This window comes from Rousettus aegyptiacus, unplaced genomic scaffold (assembly GCF_014176215.1).
Source record: "Rousettus aegyptiacus isolate mRouAeg1 unplaced genomic scaffold, mRouAeg1.p scaffold_m13_p_14, whole genome shotgun sequence".
NCBI classification, from domain to species: Eukaryota; Metazoa; Chordata; class Mammalia; order Chiroptera; family Pteropodidae; genus Rousettus; species Rousettus aegyptiacus.
In genome coordinates this window covers 34,875,336-34,895,481 of record NW_023416289.1, presented here as the reverse complement: position 1 = coordinate 34,895,481, position 20,146 = coordinate 34,875,336, and the positions used below count along the sequence as shown (strand labels likewise).

The 20,146-nt window shown below is 38.6% G+C and overlaps 1 protein-coding gene across 1 annotated transcript; it reads left to right on the top strand.

The window, feature by feature from the left end:
• Positions 1-4,833: 4,833 nt before the first annotated feature.
• Positions 4,834-19,943, top strand: NLRP9 (NLR family pyrin domain containing 9). The gene is given in 12 exon segments (XM_036232678.1): positions 4,834-5,113; positions 7,619-7,816; positions 7,819-8,325; positions 8,328-8,543; positions 8,546-8,793; positions 8,795-8,971; positions 8,973-9,154; positions 10,253-10,414; positions 16,393-16,554; positions 18,105-18,274; positions 18,745-18,916; positions 19,811-19,943. Coding segments are annotated over 12 exon segments (2,607 nt in total).
• The last annotated feature ends 203 nt before the right edge of the window (positions 19,944-20,146 follow it).

Sequence of the window (20,146 nt, the reverse complement as noted above, 5' to 3'; positions counted from 1 at the left end):
TGTCTGTAAAACAAAGGTTCTATTTTAACCACTTTTAAAATGTATCGAGGTGACATTGGTTAATAAGATTATATAAGTTTCAAGTGTCCCATTCCATGTCATCTGTATATTGCATTGGGTGCTCACTGCCCAAAGTCTAGTCTCTCTTTGTCACCAGGTGTTTGACCCCTTTCACTTTCTTAGTCCTCCCTCAACCCCCTTCCCCCTTATTTTAACCATTTTTAAGAGTTCAGTGGCATTAAGTATATTTACATTGTTATGTAACCATCACCACCATTTTCTCTAGCATTTTTCCCACAACTGACACTCTCCACTGAACAGCTCCCGTCCCCCCTCCCAGCACCTCTATTTTCTATTCTTTGTCTCCGTGAATTTGACATTCTAGATGTCTTATATAAGAGAAATCACATGAGATTTGTCCTTTTTTTCTGGCTTATTTCACTTAGCATAATGTTTTCAAAGCTTCTCTCCATGGTAGCATGTTTCAGAATTTCAATCCTTTTTATGGCTGAGTAATATTCCATTGCATGCATATACATTAAATTTGCTTTATCTCTTTATCCCTTGACAAACAGTTGGGGTGGTTCTATCTTTTGGCTCTTGTGATAACACTGCTATGATCATTGGTGTACAATTAAATTTTTGACATGTGGGGTTTTATTGATGATGGTGACTTGTAGTTCCTTTACAAATCTTAACCTACAATAAATCTAATTTACCCCTTATACTCTATAGTAATTAGAAGACATTCCCTCCAAATAAGAAGAAAACTTAAATTTGCTTTGATGTTCTCTCCCTACTTTTTACTTCCATCTCCTAGAATAAGATCATGTGCGATTTTAATGTCATTTCCCTCTTTTCCATTATCGAAATCGGCTTAGACTTTCTTCTGTATGTGCAGTATGGTAGAGCAAAAAACTAATAGGATGCTGGTGGAAATGTAAATTATTATATTCATGAGGGAAAGTAGTTGAGGATTATGTCATAAATATGACAATCCATACAGGCTACAGCCTATAAATATAAACCCAGCGAGATGTCTGCTTAAATGCACCAACATGCATGGGAAAGCTTCTCCACAGAAGGATCATTCATGTTGTAGAAAAGCTAGAAAAATATGTACATGCTAGTCAACCATAGCACTTAGAAGCTGTAGCAGTGGAATACTATATAATGATACAATGGACCACTTAGAGCTTCAGACAGCAACACAGATGAGCCTTACAAAATAGTGCCAAGCAAAGGATGCCAGAGAGAAAATACTTTATCACTTTATTTACTAGAATTAATCATATGACATCAATCTATAATATTTAAAATGTACATGTAAGTTTTAAAATTATATATTTTTCTCATGTATTTTTAAATAAAAATATATTAAAATGAATTCTACTTGATTCTTCTTACTTTTGTAATGTGTTTGTAAAGAAAATTTTTGTTAAAATATCCTTTTTAAATTTACCTTTCAATTACAGTTGACATTCAATATTAGTTTCAAGTGTACAGCAGTGGTCAGATATTTATACATCATATGAAATGATGCCCCCACCTGGCACCACATAGCTATTACAACATTATTGACTGTATTCCCTGTGCTGGTACTTTATTTCCCTGTGATTGTTTTGTAACTGCTAGTTTGTATTTTTTAATCCCTTCCCCTTTTCACCCAGCCCCAACCACCCACCCATTTGGCAACCATCAGTTTGTTCTCTGTATCTATGAGTCTGTGTTCATTTTGTTTGTTTGTTTATTTTGATTTTTAGATTCCACATGTAAGTGATGTCATATAGCATTTGTCTTTCTCTCTCTGATTTATTTCACTCAGCACAGTATGTGGATGGACCCTAGGTCCATCCATGTTATTGCAAGTGGTAAGATTTCAATTCTTTTTTACAGCTAAGTAATATTCCATTGTATATATGTACCTCTATGTGAGCCTTTAAAAAAATCAAATCCTCTTTTGCTGTATCTGGATTTTAAGTCATAATTGGGAAATTATTCCTACATCCAGGTAACACAGGAATTCACACACTATTTTAATACTTGCAGGTTTTTCAGTTTTATATTTAGGTCACAGATATATATCATTTTATTCTTGTATAGGGGTGAGGCTTGAATTTTATTTTCATTCTTTCTAATTAGCCAACAAGTGGTTCCTGAACTATTAATCACAAAGTCCACCTTTGCATTGGTGGTTTGAAATGCATGCTTTATCAGTTACTAGGTGTCTGTCTGTGATTTGGTTTATTCCGCACTTCGTACTCTTCTTGCCTCTTCAATTGTGAGGCCTACTGTGCTTTAATTGTAGATGCATCAAGAGTTTGTTTTAATATCTGCAGACTTTTTTCTTTTTATGTTGACTTACATTCAGAATTGTCAGTAAAGATTTTCACAAATGGATTCCTTTGCTTTTGTCAAAAAGTGACTCTCGGTGCGTTGTTTGGGAATGAGTGTGGCAGTTATGAAATATAATTGTTATGGCGCATTCAAATCTAAGACCCACGGAGCCAATTGAGATTAATTACGAGCCTTTATTAGCCGGCCGGCTACTGACCCTCCCCACTAGAGAGTCAGCCCTGAGCCTCCGGAGGAGGCAGCTTATAAAGCCTGAAACTATGTCCTGGTTGGCCTTGATCAAGCAAGCAAGCAGATTACAAAAGCGAAAGTTAGCGGTTAGCATCTAGCACAAAGAAATATGGTTTCTGGTGGACAGCTGTGCTATCTGTACTCCAGCGGCAATATTGTTTTATTTTTCTTCTTTGGAGCCTTGGAGCTATTTACTCCTAGGCAGCTGGCGCCTGGAGATATCACTCTCTGCTCTGTCCTTGGGGCTGACTCACTGAGGAATTGATACCAATAACCATAACAACATATTTTCCAAAGTAGTCACGGCCGGAATAAAGAGGGGAGATGTGAACAAGGAAGATGTTATTGAAATGCATTTTTACACTGTTATAATAATGGTATTCAATCATTTGACTGTCACTCCTTCTGGTTAGTAAACTTCATATATTCTGAAAGTCTAGACCTTGCACTATCTAAAATGGTAGCCACTAGCATGTGTGGCAGTCAAACCCTTGCAAAGTATTCAGTGAGATGGAGGAACTGAATTCTTAATTTTAATTAATGCAAATTTTAATTTTAACACTGACTCCCAATTTAGTTTTCAGGAGGCTTGTATATTTATGAAATACCTTGAGTATGAGAATTTCCTTTCCTCACTTGCATATTTTATGAAATTTAAACAGAGATCGAGTATTTCCAATAGAAATTTAGCATCTGAATTGAGACACTATTTAAGTGTGAAATGCACACTGAAATTTTGAAGACAGTTTAAAAAACCAAGCAAAATATTTCATCAAATTGAATATTGCTTACATATTGAATTGATAGTTTAGACATACTGGGTGAAATAATATATTATTAAAGTTGATTTCCCCTGTTGGTTTAAATTCTTTAATGAGGCTACTCAGAAGTTTAAAATTACAAATGTGGCTCTTGTTATGTTACAGTTGTATAATACACTTAACTGCCCTAGACTTCTTTAACTTTGGAATTATGGAATCTGAATATGATGTGAGTTTTTATCTTTTCGATGACTTAATTCTTGGCAAGGTCTTCTATCCTGAAGATGCGTATGGAAAGCTTTCTTCTATAAATTATTTCTTTCCCTCTGTTTATGATTTTTGTTTTGTTTTGTTTTGTTTTGTTCTGTGGGGGGAGGACTTCAGTGAGATAGATGTTGGAATTTCTGAAGCCATTCACACTATCTACACTTTTCATCCCTTCTCTTTTTGCTGTGTACAGAGCAGCCATGTGGCTTGAAGCATATTTCCTTGACCCATCATGGAGATGGAGATCCAGGACCACAGGCTATAAGCCGGAGTGCCCATGAACGACTCGTTTGGAAATTTGGAACTTTTTTTTTTCCAACCATAGCTTTGTTTTCTACATTTCAGGGATTCATCAAAACATTCATGCACCAAAGGCATAGCTTTAAGTGTTTGATATTTTAAAAAATTAGATGTATTGGGAAAAAATTGGTTAATAATTATATAAATTTCAGGTGTACAATTTCTCAATACTTTATAATCTGTGTACTCCATTTGTGCTCACCACTCCAGGTTTAGCTTCTTTCTGTCACCATGTATTTGACCCCCTTTACGCTTTGTCCTCCTCTCACCCCCTTCCCCTCTTCTGGTTATTTACTCCCCAAATTTGAGGACATTTATTCATAAAAATATATGCACTCCCATTTTCACTGCAGCATTATTTACAATAGCCAAGACATGGAAACAACCTAAGAGTCCTTCAGTGGATAACTGGATCAAGAAGATGTGGTTCATACATACAAAGGTGTTTGATTCTTAAAGGTCTTCATCACTTAGTCAAGCTAGACCAGAAACTATCCTCCTTCAAGGAACGTTAATAACACGGTCTTTTTGAACTTTAAACAGAAGCTCCCGTAATGACACAAGGTCAATATCCTTGTCCCACTGACAACTCCCCAAAGCTTTATTATGGTTTTAGGTAGTTACAGCTTTCCCTGGCATTTGGCTTAGCATAAATGACATTGTTTCTAGCACCGAATCTACATGCATGATTGTGGAATGTAGAGGAAGGATGGGGTGCCTTCTGCAGATGCAGCTGGCCAGATGTGTTTTCAGCAAGAAGTTGGGTGGGTGACATTAGTAAGCTGAAGCCACTTTCAACTGCTGTGATTTAACTCTGTAATGACATCATTCTCCCTCAGGAATCACTTCTTTCTTTTCTTTTTATTTGAAGACTTTTTTTTCCCCTACTGGAAGAGTCAGCTTACAATCCTGGGACAAAATGGCCGAATTTCTTTTTTCTGACTTTGGCCTCTTTTGGTACCTGAAAGAGCTCTGAAAGGAAGAGTTCTGGAAGTTCAAGGAGCTCTTCAAACAAGAACTTCTGAAATTTGAACTCAAGCCAATCCCGTGGCCCATGCTGAAGAAAGCATCAAGGGAAGATCTAGCAAAACTACTGGACAAGCATTACCCAGGAAAACAGGCATGGGAGGTGACACTGAGCCTGTTTCTACAGATCAATCAGTGTGACCTCTGGACCAACGCTCAGGAAGAGATAAGAAGTAAGTGTGGGATGCAAGGGTGGGAGCCATGGTGGGAGGTGGATCCACTGAGAGCTTGTCATAAAGAAGGTGACATTGTCACTAAGCTAATGGCCACCCTTCTGTCTGTTGACACTGTATCATGGGTCAATGGGAGCCTTGGAGGCAGTAGAAGAATTGCAAGCCAACTCTGCTCATACATGGGCTGGTGATGGATGGCAGGTGGGTAGTGTCCTGAGACAGACTGTCATTTAAGTGGTGTCTCCATTTTTCTGTCCCAACACAAGTCTATACAATCACAGGGAGAGGACTTGGGACTTAGTGCCTGCATTACCAGATCTGCTGAGATAGAATTCCTAGGCAGAGTCCTAATGTTAGGATATAATTATAGTGTGTTTCTGTCCCTAGTATGCAGGAAGCACTTTTTATGCATAATATCTTTTCATTCTCACCATGACTCTGAGATTTGCCAATGGGAAGGCTGTGGACTGAACAGTGTCCCCTCAAGGGACAGATCTGACTCCACATCACTTATTTTTGACTCATTGGGATTTATACATTTCCTCTGGGAGGATACTCCTTTATTTTCCCCCAGAAAGAGGATGAGTCAAGTTTTAAGTCCTGGCAAATGAAGAGACAAAATTTCAGACAAGTCATTTAAAAAAATTTCATCTTTAAGACAGTAATTGAAAGCCGCAGCTGCTTTGACCAGTCTTACATGTTATTCTCTCAGTGATTTTATCTACTTGTAAGACTAGACTTTCTGTTCTGATAAGCGAACTGAGACTGAGAAGGATTATAATCACCCTGAAGTATCAGCATGGAAGTAGATAAACCAAAGGGTGCCTCCTGGTGTGTGGACACCTAGCTTAGTGGTGAGGACTGTTGTTCGTTAAGGCAGCTCCAGAGCAACAAGCCGCCATTAGGTCCACTCCAACCCTCTGCTAAACTGGTTCTGCAAGGACATAATATGCCCAGATGGATGTAGAATGGTTATTGCTCATGGCACAATAGGAAACATGAGATGTTGACATTGGTTCCTCTTGTTCCAGAGTTTCTTGGTGGCACTGTGGAGGTGAGCTCAGGTGGACACTGTGTGCATGGTAGGTCCATGTCACAGGTGAAAGATCCAGAGATGCTGATCTCAGATCATGACTGTGGATGACCCTGTCCCTCCTCCTAGAAGGAAAGAGAGACAGACAGATAGAGAGACAGAGAGATAGAGAGATCTCTCAATTTCTTTTGTTTTTATAAACTAATCTTTTTCTGTTCCAGAGAGGGAAAAACTCTCTTTTCATCCCAAGGCCGTTTTCTAGTCATACATTCTTGAACAAAGCTATCGATGAATGCCCTTTGCTTGGAAGACATGCAAAGATGACTCTCCCACTGTGATGTGCATTTCTTCAGCACAGGATGAGGTCCTTGTCTGTATTTGTAGTTTTGTGCACCTCCCCTAATGTGTTGCCTTGAACATGGATGGTAGATAGTAAGGGTGATTCAAGGGTGCCTTTCTCAAATTAACTACAGTAGCATGGCACAGTAGGAATCAACTAGACCTCACGGTTGCAGGTCAGAGATGGGATAAACCCCTGATCCTAATATTTATTCATTAGTCCAAATTAGCTGAGTAATAAACTCTCAATATTTTTTGTTCAGTGGGATTTGAGTGAATCTTAATAGGTTCTTGAGGAGATGCAAGATATGATAGCAGGAGCAATGCCCTTTGACCTGATTCCTGGCATACCCTCCGTACATGGTGGCACTTACAATTCTTTACTTGGGAGAGACCACCTCCTACCCCTTTTCAGTTTGGAATATAATTTTCAAGTGTCCACATTTCCAAGTGTCCACACTTTGTGTAGCCTGCAACTCTGAGATAGGCTTCTGGTTTTGGTGAGGTGCTTGCGTGGACAGGATTTCAGATAGATTCTAATGAAACTAAGTTAATTAGCCTGGTCATCCATGGATGTATATCTTTCCTCATGTGTATAAGTAACTCAGTAGGGTTGTTATGAGTATGAAAAAATAAGTGCATTTTAAAAAAAGATTAAATATATTGGGGTAACATTTGTTAATAACATATATTTCAAGTGTACAACTTTGTAATATGACATCTGTACACTGTGTGCTCACTACCTAAAGTCTAGTGTCCTTGCCATCATCCTATATTTGACCCCCTTTACTCTCTTTTTCCTCCCCCCACTCCCCTCCTCTCTAGAAAAACCACCATACTGTTGTGTGTCTATGAGTTAGTTTGTGTGTTTTGTTTGTTACTTTCTGTTTCATATCCCACACATGAGTGAAATCATGTGGTTCTTGTCTTTTTCTGTCTGACTTATTTCACTTAGTACCCTTGAGATCCATCCATGTCGTTGCAAATGGCAGTATTCTACTATCATATTTTATGGCTGTGTGTAATATTTCGTTGTATATATGTACCACCTCTTTATCCAGTCATTTCTTGTCTCAGCTATTGTGAATCAATGCACTTTTAAATTGTCTTGGATTCTGTCCTCATTAACTCAGATAAGCTCGACCCCTATAAAAGTCACATGAAGGACGAATTTCGTCTCATATGGGAAAAGGAAGCCTGCCTTCAAGTGCCTGATGATTTCTACACTGAAGCCACAAAGAATGAATATGAAGAACTGAGTGCTGTGTATACTGCTGGCCAGGCTGGACGGCCCTCCCTCACCTTGGTCTTGCAAGGTTCTCAAGAAACTGGAAAACAACCCTTCTGAGAAAAGTGATGCTGGAGTGGGTAGAGGGAAACTTATGGGAGGAAAAGTTCACATTCATCATCTTCCTGGATGGCTGCGACATGAATAGTATCACAGAGACGAGCTTGGTGGGGCTCCTCTCCAAAGACTGGCCTGGGTCTGCAGAGCCAATTGAAGACATTTTCTCCCAGCCAGAGAGGGTTCTGTTCATCATAGATGGCTTCGAGGAACTGAAATTTGTCCTAGACTTCAACACCAACTGGTGCAGTGATTGGAGGCAGTGGCAACCAATGCAGGTTATCCTGAACAGTCTGTTGCAGAAAAAATCGCTTCCAGAGTCTTCTCTGCTGGCCACACTGGGAATGACAAGCATGAAGAAAATTTTTTACTTGTTGTAGCATCCAAAGTATGTCACTCTCCTAGGGCTCTCTGAACACAATAGGAAACTATATTTATCCCATTTTTTCGGGGAGAAGAATAAAGCCTCAAGAGCCTTTGGTTTTGTGAGAGCCAATGTTTCACACAAACAGTCTGTATGTGTTTGAAATGGCAGTTGGAGAGAGGAGAAGACCTTGAGATTGCCTCTCAAACTACGACTTTTCTGTATGTTTCCTTTTTTACCAGTGTGTTCAGATCAGGACTGGGGAACCGTCCACCAAGGCAGAGCAGAGCCCAGCTGAAAAGCTTGTGCACCCTAGCTGCATATGGCATCTGGACTGACATGTTCGTGTTCATCCTGGGGACCTCAGGAGGAATGGGGTATGGGAACCCGACGCCTCCATGTGGGTAGACTTATGACTTCTCCAAAGGAACAGCGATTGTTTCACTTTCATCCACGTGTGTATCCAAGAGTTTTGTGCTTTCATGTTGTATTTGCTTAGACAACCCCAGGACAATGCTAACACAGCCATCAGAAGTGTAGCCCAGCTTTTAAAAGCAATTGTGACTCAAGCCCCAACCTACCTTTTGCAGATGGGGATCTATCTTTCTGTTTGGGTTTTCCATGGAACAAATAATGAATATGCTGGAGATGGCCTTTGGTTTTTCACTGTCCAAGGAGATAAAGCAGGAAATAACCGAATGCCTTCATAGTTTGAGTCAGAACGACCCCAACCAGGTTGTAGTGAGTTTCCATGAGTTGTTCAACAGTTTATTTGAGTGAGAACGAGGACAAAGAATTTATAACACATGTGATGGATTTCTTTGAAGATGTTAACATTTATATCAATAACACAGATGATTTGGTGGTATCTGAATTCTGCCTCAAACATAGCCAAAATCTGCAGAAACTTCACCTGTGTATAGAAAATGTGTTTTCAGATGACTATGGAGCCACCTTAAGGTAAGTCCATCTATTAATATCTGCCCTTCCCCATACCATACCTGTAGCTCATTCCAATTCCCATTGGGTATTTCATGGATCACTATACTTTCGCTCTTAAGAAACATGGCTTTTGTAATAAAATTTTCTAGCTGTGTGACCGTGAGCAGTGACATCTGAGGTTTTCCCATCTGTATAAATAGGAATAAATGTTTTACCTACTTGGAGCCAAGGGAGAGATTGAAAGAAAGGCAGTTTTTATTGTTGCCGTGAATATGCCTTTTTTTTCTTGCCCTTATGGTATTTTAGCATATCCTGGTGACTCCACTAGGAAGGGACTCTTGGGATCTTGTACCTGATTTTCTCTTGATTTTTTTTCCGTGTGTTTTTTCTCTTTGCTGATTTTAACTTGTATGCTTCATCAGGTTTAGGTTACCAGCTCTCACTTTGGCTCTGAAATACATGCCACTTTTCACGGTCATGTTTTTCTTTTTTTAATTTTAATTTAATCGAGGTATAATTGACATGTGATATATCAGTGTCAGGTGTACAACATAAAGATTTGATGTTTGTGTATATTGCAAAATGATCACCACAATAAGTCTAGTTAACACTGTTACCACACATAGGTGCAGAATTTTTTTCTTGTTATGAGAACTTTTACGATCTATTCTCTTAGCAACTTTCAAATAAGCAAAACAGGATTGTTAACTGTAGTTCCAGGCTGCACATAACATCCCAAGGAATTATTTATTTTATACCTGTGTGGTCATGTTTTTTAATAATGTTCCCTGTTCACTGATAGATCACCCAATACTAACCTTTGTTCAGATATCAACTTATTGCCTAAAAAAGAAGAGAATGGAGGCAGAATACAATTGAATAACTTACCCAGGTCACATAACTAATAAGTGGTTTAAATGAGGTTCGATCCCATTGGTGTGACCTCAGAGTTTGCGCTGTCAACTGCCATGTAGTGTTGACTCAGTTTACCTGGCTGCACCTCTCCCTAGGGATCTGTCAGCTTGAAGGGGTTTGGGGAATGGTGTCCTGCCTGTTTTGAGCATGTCCTGAGTTGAATTTCACCACTGGAGAAACATGGTGTTTGTTCTCCTATAGTGAAACCCAGAAGCTATGCTTTTGGAGGGACCTCTGCTTGGTGTTCACCACCAGCAGGAACTTCCAGGTGTTGGATTTGGATGACTGTAGCTTCAACGAGGCCTCCCAGACCATCCTCTGCAAAGCACTGGCTCAACCCATTTGTGGACTCCAAAAACTTGTGTAAGCTGGACATCAACCTGTTCTTTAAAGCAGAGTTTCATTCTCTCTACTCTGGCTTTAAAAACAATTTACATAAGTAGAGTTGGTATACAGTATCATATTAGTGCCAGGTATACAATATAGTGATTCAATGTTTTTATACCTTATAGGGTGATCACTCCACTAATTCTAGACATCATTTGTCACCATGAAAACTTTACACAATATTATCGACTATGTTCCCCTTCTCCTTTTCACCCACCCTCCACACCTTCTCATCTGGCAACCACCAGTTTGTTCTCTGTATCTATGAGTCTGTTTCTGTTTTGTTTGTTTGTTAATTTTGTTCTTTAGATTCCACATACACGTGAAATCATGTGCTTTTTATTTTTCTTTCTGACTTATTTCGCTCAGCATAATACCCTCTAGGTCCATCTATGTTGTTGCAAATGGCAAGATTTCCTTTTTAATGGCTGAGTAATATTCTGTTATATATATGTACCACCTCATCTTTATCCATTTGTCAATTGATGGACACTTAGGTCCATCAATTGCTTCCATATCTTGGCTATTGTAAATAATGCTACAGTGAACATAAAGGTGCATATATATTTTCAAATTAGTGCTTCATTTTCTTTGGATAAATATCCAGAAGTGCAATTGCTAGGTTAAAAGGTAGTTTTTAATTTATCCGGAGAAACTACAAACTGTTTTTCATAGTGGCTGCACCAATTTGAAGTCCCACCAACAGTGTATGAAGGTTCCATTTTCTCCACATCCTCACCATCATGTGTTGTTTGTTGATTTATTAATGATAGCCATTCAGACAGGTGTGAGGTGATATCTTACTGCAGTTTTAATTTGCATTTCTCTGGTGGTTAGTGATGAACATCTTTTCATATATCTATTGACCATCTGTATGTCCTCTTTGAAGAAATGCCTATTCAAGTCATCTGCCCATTTCTCGATTGGATTGTTTTTTTTTTTTTTTTTTTGTTATTGAGTTGTATCAGTTCCTTGTGTATTTTGGATGTCAACCCTTTATCTGATGTATCATTGGTGAATATCTTCTCCCACTCAGTAAGCTGTCTTTTCATTTCATTGATGGTTTCCTTTGCTGTGCACAAACTTTTCGCTTATATATATATTTTTTTTAGTATGTTATTTCTTTGAATATGTACAAATATTTTAATAAACTAAAATATTCAATGAACAAGTAAGAATGGCTAGAAATAAGAGTAATGTTAGATTATTTTCCAGAAATAATAAGCCATCACTTTTTCATAAGCCTTAATTTCCTCATATGTTCCCCTTTTGTTGTAATTCTTTTTTAAAATTAAATTTATTTAAAATTTTTTTCAATTATAGTTGACATTCAATATTAAGCTTTTTGGTTTGATAAATTAATTTGTCGACACAGAACTATAATCTGATATGTCAAAAGTTAACTCAGAAAGCATTACTTGATACAAATTTGTAGGAGAAACAAACTATATTGCTTGCTTCTACATGTGATCACAAGAGCCATATAAGCCGTCTTGTTGGATCAATTCACCTCTGTGCAGCTGATTAGCTAGGAATCTTCAAGGTCACCCTGACATGAAGAAAGCTTAAGTTTTGTTTAAGATCAGCACCCACATTTGGGGAAAGTCGAGGTCACACTTGGATTTTGAGACTGTGCATGTTTTGGTCCAGGGGTACATTCAAACTGTGGCCTCCGTTGTAGTTTTTGCCTAACAAATGTTTAAAAATTTTTTTTAGAATTTAATTTTCAATTGCAGTTGACCTTCAATATTATGTTAGTTTCAGGTGTGCAGCATAGTGGTTAGACATTTATATAATTTATGAAGTGATCACCCTGATTGGTACCTACCTGGCATCATCCATAGTTATAATACTATTGACTATGTTCCCTGTGCTGTAATTATATCCCCAAGACTATTTTGTAACTGCAAATTTGTACTTCTTTATCTCTCCCCCTTTGTCACTCAGTCCCTCAACCCCCCTCCCAATCCGTAAACCATCAAAATGTTCTCTGTATCTATGAGTATGTCTCTGTTATGTTTGTTCATTTATTTTGTTCTTGAGATTCCATATGTAAATGAGATCACATGGTGTTTGTCTTCCTCTGCTTGAGTTATTTCCTACTAACACTTCATCTTAGTTTGTCTCCTATCCCTAAGGTTGTTGACCCTTCACTGGCGATGAGTCTTGATTGCATATTTACTCAGTGGGCATCTTCTCACCCTACTGTCCACTAACTCAGGACTTCTTGCTGGCCTGGAGTCTGAGTCCATTGCAGCTGCCTGCCCTGTGAATCACAGTGTTTTCAGTGACAAAATCATTGGGGGGTCTGCCCTTGCTGCCCTGATGCCCTCATTTCTCACATAGATCTCTGGCTATCAAGGGCATTCCCTGTCTTTCTGTGGCAGCACTTCTCCCTGTTAGGAGGCTAAACCTATCCCATTCTGACTGTGACTGACCCTGTCCCTTTGGTCCCTCAATATCTGGGCTGGAAGTGCCATGGATGTTGCCCACACAATTAGGGAGACCCTCTGCCCGGAATGGCCACAATGCTTCCAGGCTGCCACTTTCTCGTCAGTTCATTCTCCTTTATTTTTTCTTTCTTCCTATTCATAATTCCCACTGTGGTGTTTCAACACGGCAGAACGTTTACTTGTTTTAGCCTCTGTTGTTTCCTAAAGTTGATTGGTTGGGGAGAAGTCAGGGTGTACTCAAGTCTGCTGTCGTGACACTGAGAGTCACAGATTGTGTGGCATATATTTATAAATCATGTAAATAATAAAAATATAAATAAGATAGAAAAATATAAATATATAAAAGCATATATAAATATATGAGTATATATAAATATAAATATAAGTGCATATGAATATATAAATTCATAAGAGTATAATTGGGAAAATTACTTTATAAATTATATAACTGTCTAACCACTATGCTGTACATCTGAAACTAATAAAAATAATATTGAATATTAACTCTAATTGAAAAATAAAAATTAAAGTATATAAAGTATATAAATATAAAAAGTATATAAAAATATATAATTTCTAAAAATCTTTTTAAAATCCCTTCTCCTTTTTCACCCAATCTTCCAATCCCGCTTTCATCTGGCAACCATCAGTTTGTTCTCTGTGAGTCTGTTTCTGCTTTGTTCATTTGTTTATTTTATTTTTTAGTTTCCACATGTAAGTGAGATCATACACTATTTGTCTTTCTCTGTCTGACTTATTTCACTTAGCATAAAACCCTCTAGTTCCATCTGTGTTGTAGGAAATGTCAAGATTTCATTGTATATATGTGCCACATCTTCTTTATCCACTTTTCTATCGTTGAGCACTTAGGTTGCTTCCATATCTTGGGTATTGTGTAAATAGCACTGCAGTAAACATAGGGGTGCATGTGTCTTTTTGAATTAGTGTTTTGGTTTTCGTTGGAAAAATATCCATAAGTGGAATTGATGAGTCATAAGGTAGTTCTATTTTTAACTTTTTTAGGAACCTCCAGACTGTTTTCCATGGTGGCTGTACCAATTTATATTCCCACCAACAGTGCATGACGGTTCCCTTTTCTCCATATTGGTTCTTTCCTTGGTAACACAGTCTTGCTTGGAACATTAATTCAATTTTGTACATCTCTGCTGAATGTGAGGCGCTGTGCTAGCTTAGGGATGCACAGAGGCACAAACATTGTGTCTCTGTCCTGGTGCTGAGAATTCAATACAATGAATTTGAGAGATGACTTTGAGTCTCCTCCATTATAGTGTGAGAGGTGGTGGGTAGAATAGGAAGGGCTAGGAAGAAACAGGAGAGACCCCTCAGCTATCGAGGCAACCACATGCTCATGGGGGAGGCTGAGAAGGTGGAGTATGCACATGAAATACAGTGTTAATTCAAGCAGAGAGATTCAGTGCCTTAAATTGAGGCAGGTGCAAGAACACCTTAGCCTGTGGAAGCAGATGAGTTGTCTGGGAGTAAAACTTTTGTTTGTGTGTACATGCATGTGTGCACGCGTATGTACATATGGATCATGCACATGCACCATGGCATTTAAAATAGAACAGAGTGAGGATGCTAACTATCACTGAGATGACTTTTCAGACTGTAAAAGAAATTCAACAGTAAGTACCAGAAACATTAAACACTAAAACCAAACTATTTCAAAAAGAAAGAAAAGGGAAAAAAAAAACCCCTAAAACTCTGAGCTATAAAGATTAGTATGAAACATCTTTAGAGGTACTAAAGAAGTGACATACTGAAAGATAAAATTTAGCTATTAACTGATGTTATACAATAAATAGAACTAGAGTAGGAGTCCCCAACCCCTGGGCTGCATACTGGTACTATCTGTGGCTTGTTAAAAACCCAGGCCACACAATAGGTGAGTGGTGGGCCAGCAAGTGAAACTTCATCTGCATTTGCAGCTGCTCCTCATTGCTAACATCAATGCCTCAGTTCCACCTCAGATCATCAGGCATTAGATTCTCATAGGACCACCAGTCCCTGGTGCCAAAAAGGTTAGGGACTGCTGAATTATACTGTATGCAATGACTGATAATTAAAAAGAGTTGTTTATCAAAAGAACTCTTTAAAATACATCATTTAACATTATTATTATTATTTTTTACTCTTAAATCTTTATTCATTGAAAGAAAGACTACCAAAGATGCAAGAATGTTGCTGGTCATTTTAAATTTTTAATTTATATTTATTTTTAAAGAATGTCACTAGTAATTTAAAAAGCAAAAATGTTCAACAAATTAACACCCTTTTTAACAAATGTGTACAATTTTAAGAAAGACTTCACTTGGCCTGGATTCTGCAAAATGGGCAAATTTATACTATGATTGAAGTTTTAATTTGTTGGGTTTTTTGCAAGGTAAGTTGACATATAAACCAAAATGAAACGTCTGTTAATAGTAAACCTCAGCACTTGAAATAAAATTTTTTTAATGCAAGATGATAATTTGGTATAATTTAAAATGGCAGCAAGTGAGAGAATGCATGTGGAAATATTCAGGGAATGTGTAATCATAGCATAGTGAGCCCTTGGAGATTACAGCAAGCAACCATTAAAGTACTGACAAATCTTTGAAATATTGGAAAGTGCTTATTTTGTTGAGAAAAGTATAAATTAGGCGTCTATTGTCTGATCTCAAAAATGAGAACACTAGAAGGGAAGACCCATCACAAATGAGTAGTGTTTTCTTATCAAGGACTTGTGTAGTCTTCCTGTTAGATGTCACATTCTTGGGTGTTCCTGAAGGGTAATGGGCAGATAAGTGGAGTGAGCAAGGGCTGGGTGGGGGTGACAGTGAGCTGGACACTGCCTGCCCCGCCCGAGAGGAAATTTCTGTTCCCTTCTCCTGTGTGACCATCTGCTGCCAAATTCCAGGTATCTGGCTTATCTCGTGGTAGCTGGAAAGTGTAGAATTCCATGTGAAATCTCTTGATTAAACGTGATGTTAACTAAACCAGCTACATTCAAGGTGTCATATTCAATTGTGGGCTACCAGGTAGAGAAACTTCTCTCTTATTCCTCCCCTTATTTTTCAAATTTCTAATACCGTGTATACAAGGACTCAAAACCACAAATATTGTTAATTTTTAAATAATAAAGAACATAATTTTTAAATAATATTTTGAAAGAAAAATCATGTTAAATAGGATTTCATCTAGCACATTCCACCAAATAAATAAGCACACTGTCTCAAAGAAGGATGACTTTGTCCAAGGTTGTCTAGCTGGTGGCAATCTGACATGGATCTGAGATTCTGTTTCCCAGTTTGGGACACCAAATTCCACGTTCTTGATTCTGTATTTCTACAGGAGTTAAGCATTTTAATTCTCTTATTTTTTTCAAGTGACTTTGGAGTATGAAAAATGACAGTTTTTTCATGTGGCTTTGTGAAAATATTACCATATAGAGTTTAAGCAGGCTGACAAGATTGAGTGTATATGTCCTTTTCTCTGCAGGTTAATGTACTGTTGCCTCATCTCTGTTGCTTGTGACTACATCTCCCAAGCACTTTTGTGTAACAAATCCCTGTCCCTTCTCGATCTGGGGTCCAACTTCCTGGAAGACAATGGAGTGATGTCTCTATGTGAAGCATTGAAGCACCCAAGCTGCAACTTACAGTAGTAGCTACGGTAGGTCTGGCTACGATATGCTTGAATGTCAGGGTTTTTTTCTGGGTGTTGTCATCCTGCAAAGGAAATGGGACAGGAGAAGAGAAGGGGGTCTGCTGAAAAAAATGAGGCTAAATGTTGACTCCACCTGATACTTCCAGGAAGATCCAGCAGTGCGCTGATATTTGTGTGTCTTAAAGGACTTGTCATAACTTTTGGGACCTGCTACTCTGTAGAACGTTCTCTGGCCTCAGCATGACTGGAAATGGAGTTCTCTGTTCTCTTGACTAGACTAGCTAGATGAACTTGTGAGGGTGCCTTACCTCTCCCAGAATGGAGATTGAGGATATTCCCCAATTCAAAAACCTGAGGCAGCTAGCAGGAGTAAGGCACATACAGAACTATTATCAGTGATAAATGGTGGTAGGAGACACAGCAAGAGGATCATTCATTCCCCTAGTAGGTACTGGGAACTCTTCTGGGTAGATGAGATAAATTGGTAAATGAACTGCTCTATGGATGTTGATTTTATGGAGCATCATATATATACATAGATACGCATACACATAGGTGTGTGCACACATGTATGAGTGAGGTTGCAAGTATGTGTATATAAGTGTATATAGCATGGTTTCTCAATTTTAGCACTATTGACATTTTGGCCCAGATCATTCTTTGGTTAGGGGATGCTGTCTTGTGCTTGGTAGGGTGTTTAGCAGCATCCCTGGATTCTACCCAGTGTGGCAACTAAAAATGTCTCCAGGTATTGCCCAATGTGCCCTGCTTGAGAACCACAGATACCCATACCCACACCATACACACTTATCTGATATATACATGTTTGTGTATATATGTGCCTATATATGTCTGTGACCATATACATGCATATATATGTATGTCAAAATTATGCACAGGTGTGTATGTATATACATATATGTATGCATTTGTATACAGACACATGTTAGTTGGTAAGAAGTACTGTGGGGAATAATGAGCTTAAATGTAGGAGAGTGACTGGGAACATGATATTATATAAAATATAAAGGCAAGTTCTCACCAAAAGGTGACATTTGTGCAGACATTTGAAGGTAGTGAGGGGTAGCCCTGCTGGTATTTGGGCCAGGAGCATTCCAACCAGTGAAAACAATAAGGGCAGAGGCCCTGGGATGGGGAGAACACACAGGGTAGGAGGATTGCAGAGAGCCCAGTGTGTCGGGCTGAGAAGGAGAAACTGAGAACTTGTTGGATCTTTACTAGCATCATCTTCACTATCATCAGTCATCACCACCACCACCATCATCATCATCATCATCATCATCATCATCATCACCATCACCATCATCACCACTAACATCACCATCATTATCATTATCACAATCATCATCACCATCATCATTAATCATCATCGTCATCATCACCAATCATCACCACCATCACACTATCATCCTCATCATCTCAGAAGTACTTGGGAATTTTCTTCATATCAATAAATGAAATAAGGTAGGCCATTAAGCATTCAATCTCGTGACTATATCTATATGTGTGTATTTTTACCCCAGGTTGTCAGGGTGTTACCTCACTCCTGTTTGCTGTAAGAACCCCTCTGCTGTTCTTAGTAACAATGAAAAACTAAAGATCCTGAAACTAGGGGACAATAAAATACAAGACTCTGGTGTCAAACAGTTATGTGAAACTTTGAAGCACCCTAACTGTAAACTAGAGAATCTTGTTCGAGTGTCCACAGATTATCTTTATGAGAAGGCTTCCCTATTTCAAGAATATAAAAATCTGAAGGATTAATAGGACCGAAGGGGAGCGGTTTAAAAGCCAGAGTGTCTGGAGAAATTTGATAAGTAAAACGCTGTCCTATAAGACCAGGGTTCTCAACCTTGGCATTATTGACATTTGGACTGGGTGGTTCTTTGCTGTGATGGGGAGCAGGAACTGACCTGTGCATTGTAAATGTTTATCTGCATCCATGGCCTCTTTCTACCCGTGAGATGCTGGTAGCACTCTCCAGTTGTGTCAAATATCTTTAGACATTGTCACATGTCCCCCAGGAAAGACAGTGACCCCAGTTGAGAACCACTGCTCTAGAACATAAAGTCTTCTCAGAGGCATGGAATTGGCATCTCACAATGGTGTGCCATCCAGCCCACCAAAAACTGGGGATGGCTTCTCATATGTTTCCCTATTCCAGGCTGGAAATATGTCAGCTCACCTCTGCCTGTTGTAAGGACCTGGCCCCAGCTCTCGCTGTCTGCAAATCATTGAGAGGCCTGAACCTGTACTGGAATAGTTTGGACCATGATGGGTTGGTGGTGCTGTGTGAAGTCTTGAGCCACCTGGACTGTGCCCTGCAGCTGCTTGAGTGAGTGTTGAGGGACCTCAGAGAGAGGTTAATCTACTATAGGTAGGTTTACCTAGCCTCCATAGTATTGACATGTGGGCTACAGAGTTCTTTGCTGTGAGTGGCTGTCCCGTGCATCGAAGGATGTTGAGTGGTGTCCCTGGCTTCCACCTGCACATTATGTGACTGTAGCACCTCCTTCAAATCATGATGATCAAAAATGGAAACTTTAAAATTGCTGAGAGACTAGATCTTAATTGTTTTCACCATGAAAAAGAAATTATAATTAAGAGACATGATGGAGGTCATTGTATTGCAATATACAGATGTGTCGAAAAACACATTGTACACCTTAAACTTATACAATGTTATATGTCAATCACATCTCAAAAAAAACTAAAGAACAGTTATCACACTTATTCCCTAAAATTAAAAAAAAATGTCTTCAGATATTGTCAAATGTCTCCTGAGAGGCATGGTTGTCCTAGGTGAGAACCACTTGTTTACCAGCAACACCATCTTCTACTTACTTTGCCCATAAAGATGTAATCCCAGCTCTGAGGTGGGAGGGATTCTATAAAGAGTTGAGCAGAACGTCAACCCAAGGTACATTTCTGGCACAGTTGCAGATAATATTGTTCTAAACATCATATTTGCATTGTCAAATATTTGTATATATTTGACACCTGTAGAATGAATATTTGAATGCATTTTAGATAGATGCCAGGGCCCTGGTGACATGCTGAGGGTGAAAAAAATGGTTCGTGTTCCTATTTCTCATATTCCTGTTCTATAGGAAAGACTCATGCTTTCTCTCCACTTTCAATGCAATTCTTCCAGTTGTTTCTAAGGAAGAATGGAGAGGAAAGTATAGGCATTGCGCTGTATAGAGGTCAAATATTTCTATCTTTCCAGGCTGAACAAAACTGCATTTAATGAGGAAACTCAGCTTCCCCTGACAGCCATGGAAGAGAAAAGTCCCCACCTGACCATTTTACATCAACCTTGGGACAAGGATGAGTACATGCTCAAAGGTGTTCTCCTCTAATGGGGAATACCCTGAAGTAATCTTCTTACAATGGATGTTTTTCCTCCTGGTATATCCCATCCTATGAATTAATTGTCCATCATGGCAGTTCCAACTGTGATGTCATAACTACCCCTTCAAAATGATCATGAAATGTGACTCGGTATTTGAATAAAGTAGTATATCAGAATTGACATACGATGCACTATTATTAACTAAAGTCA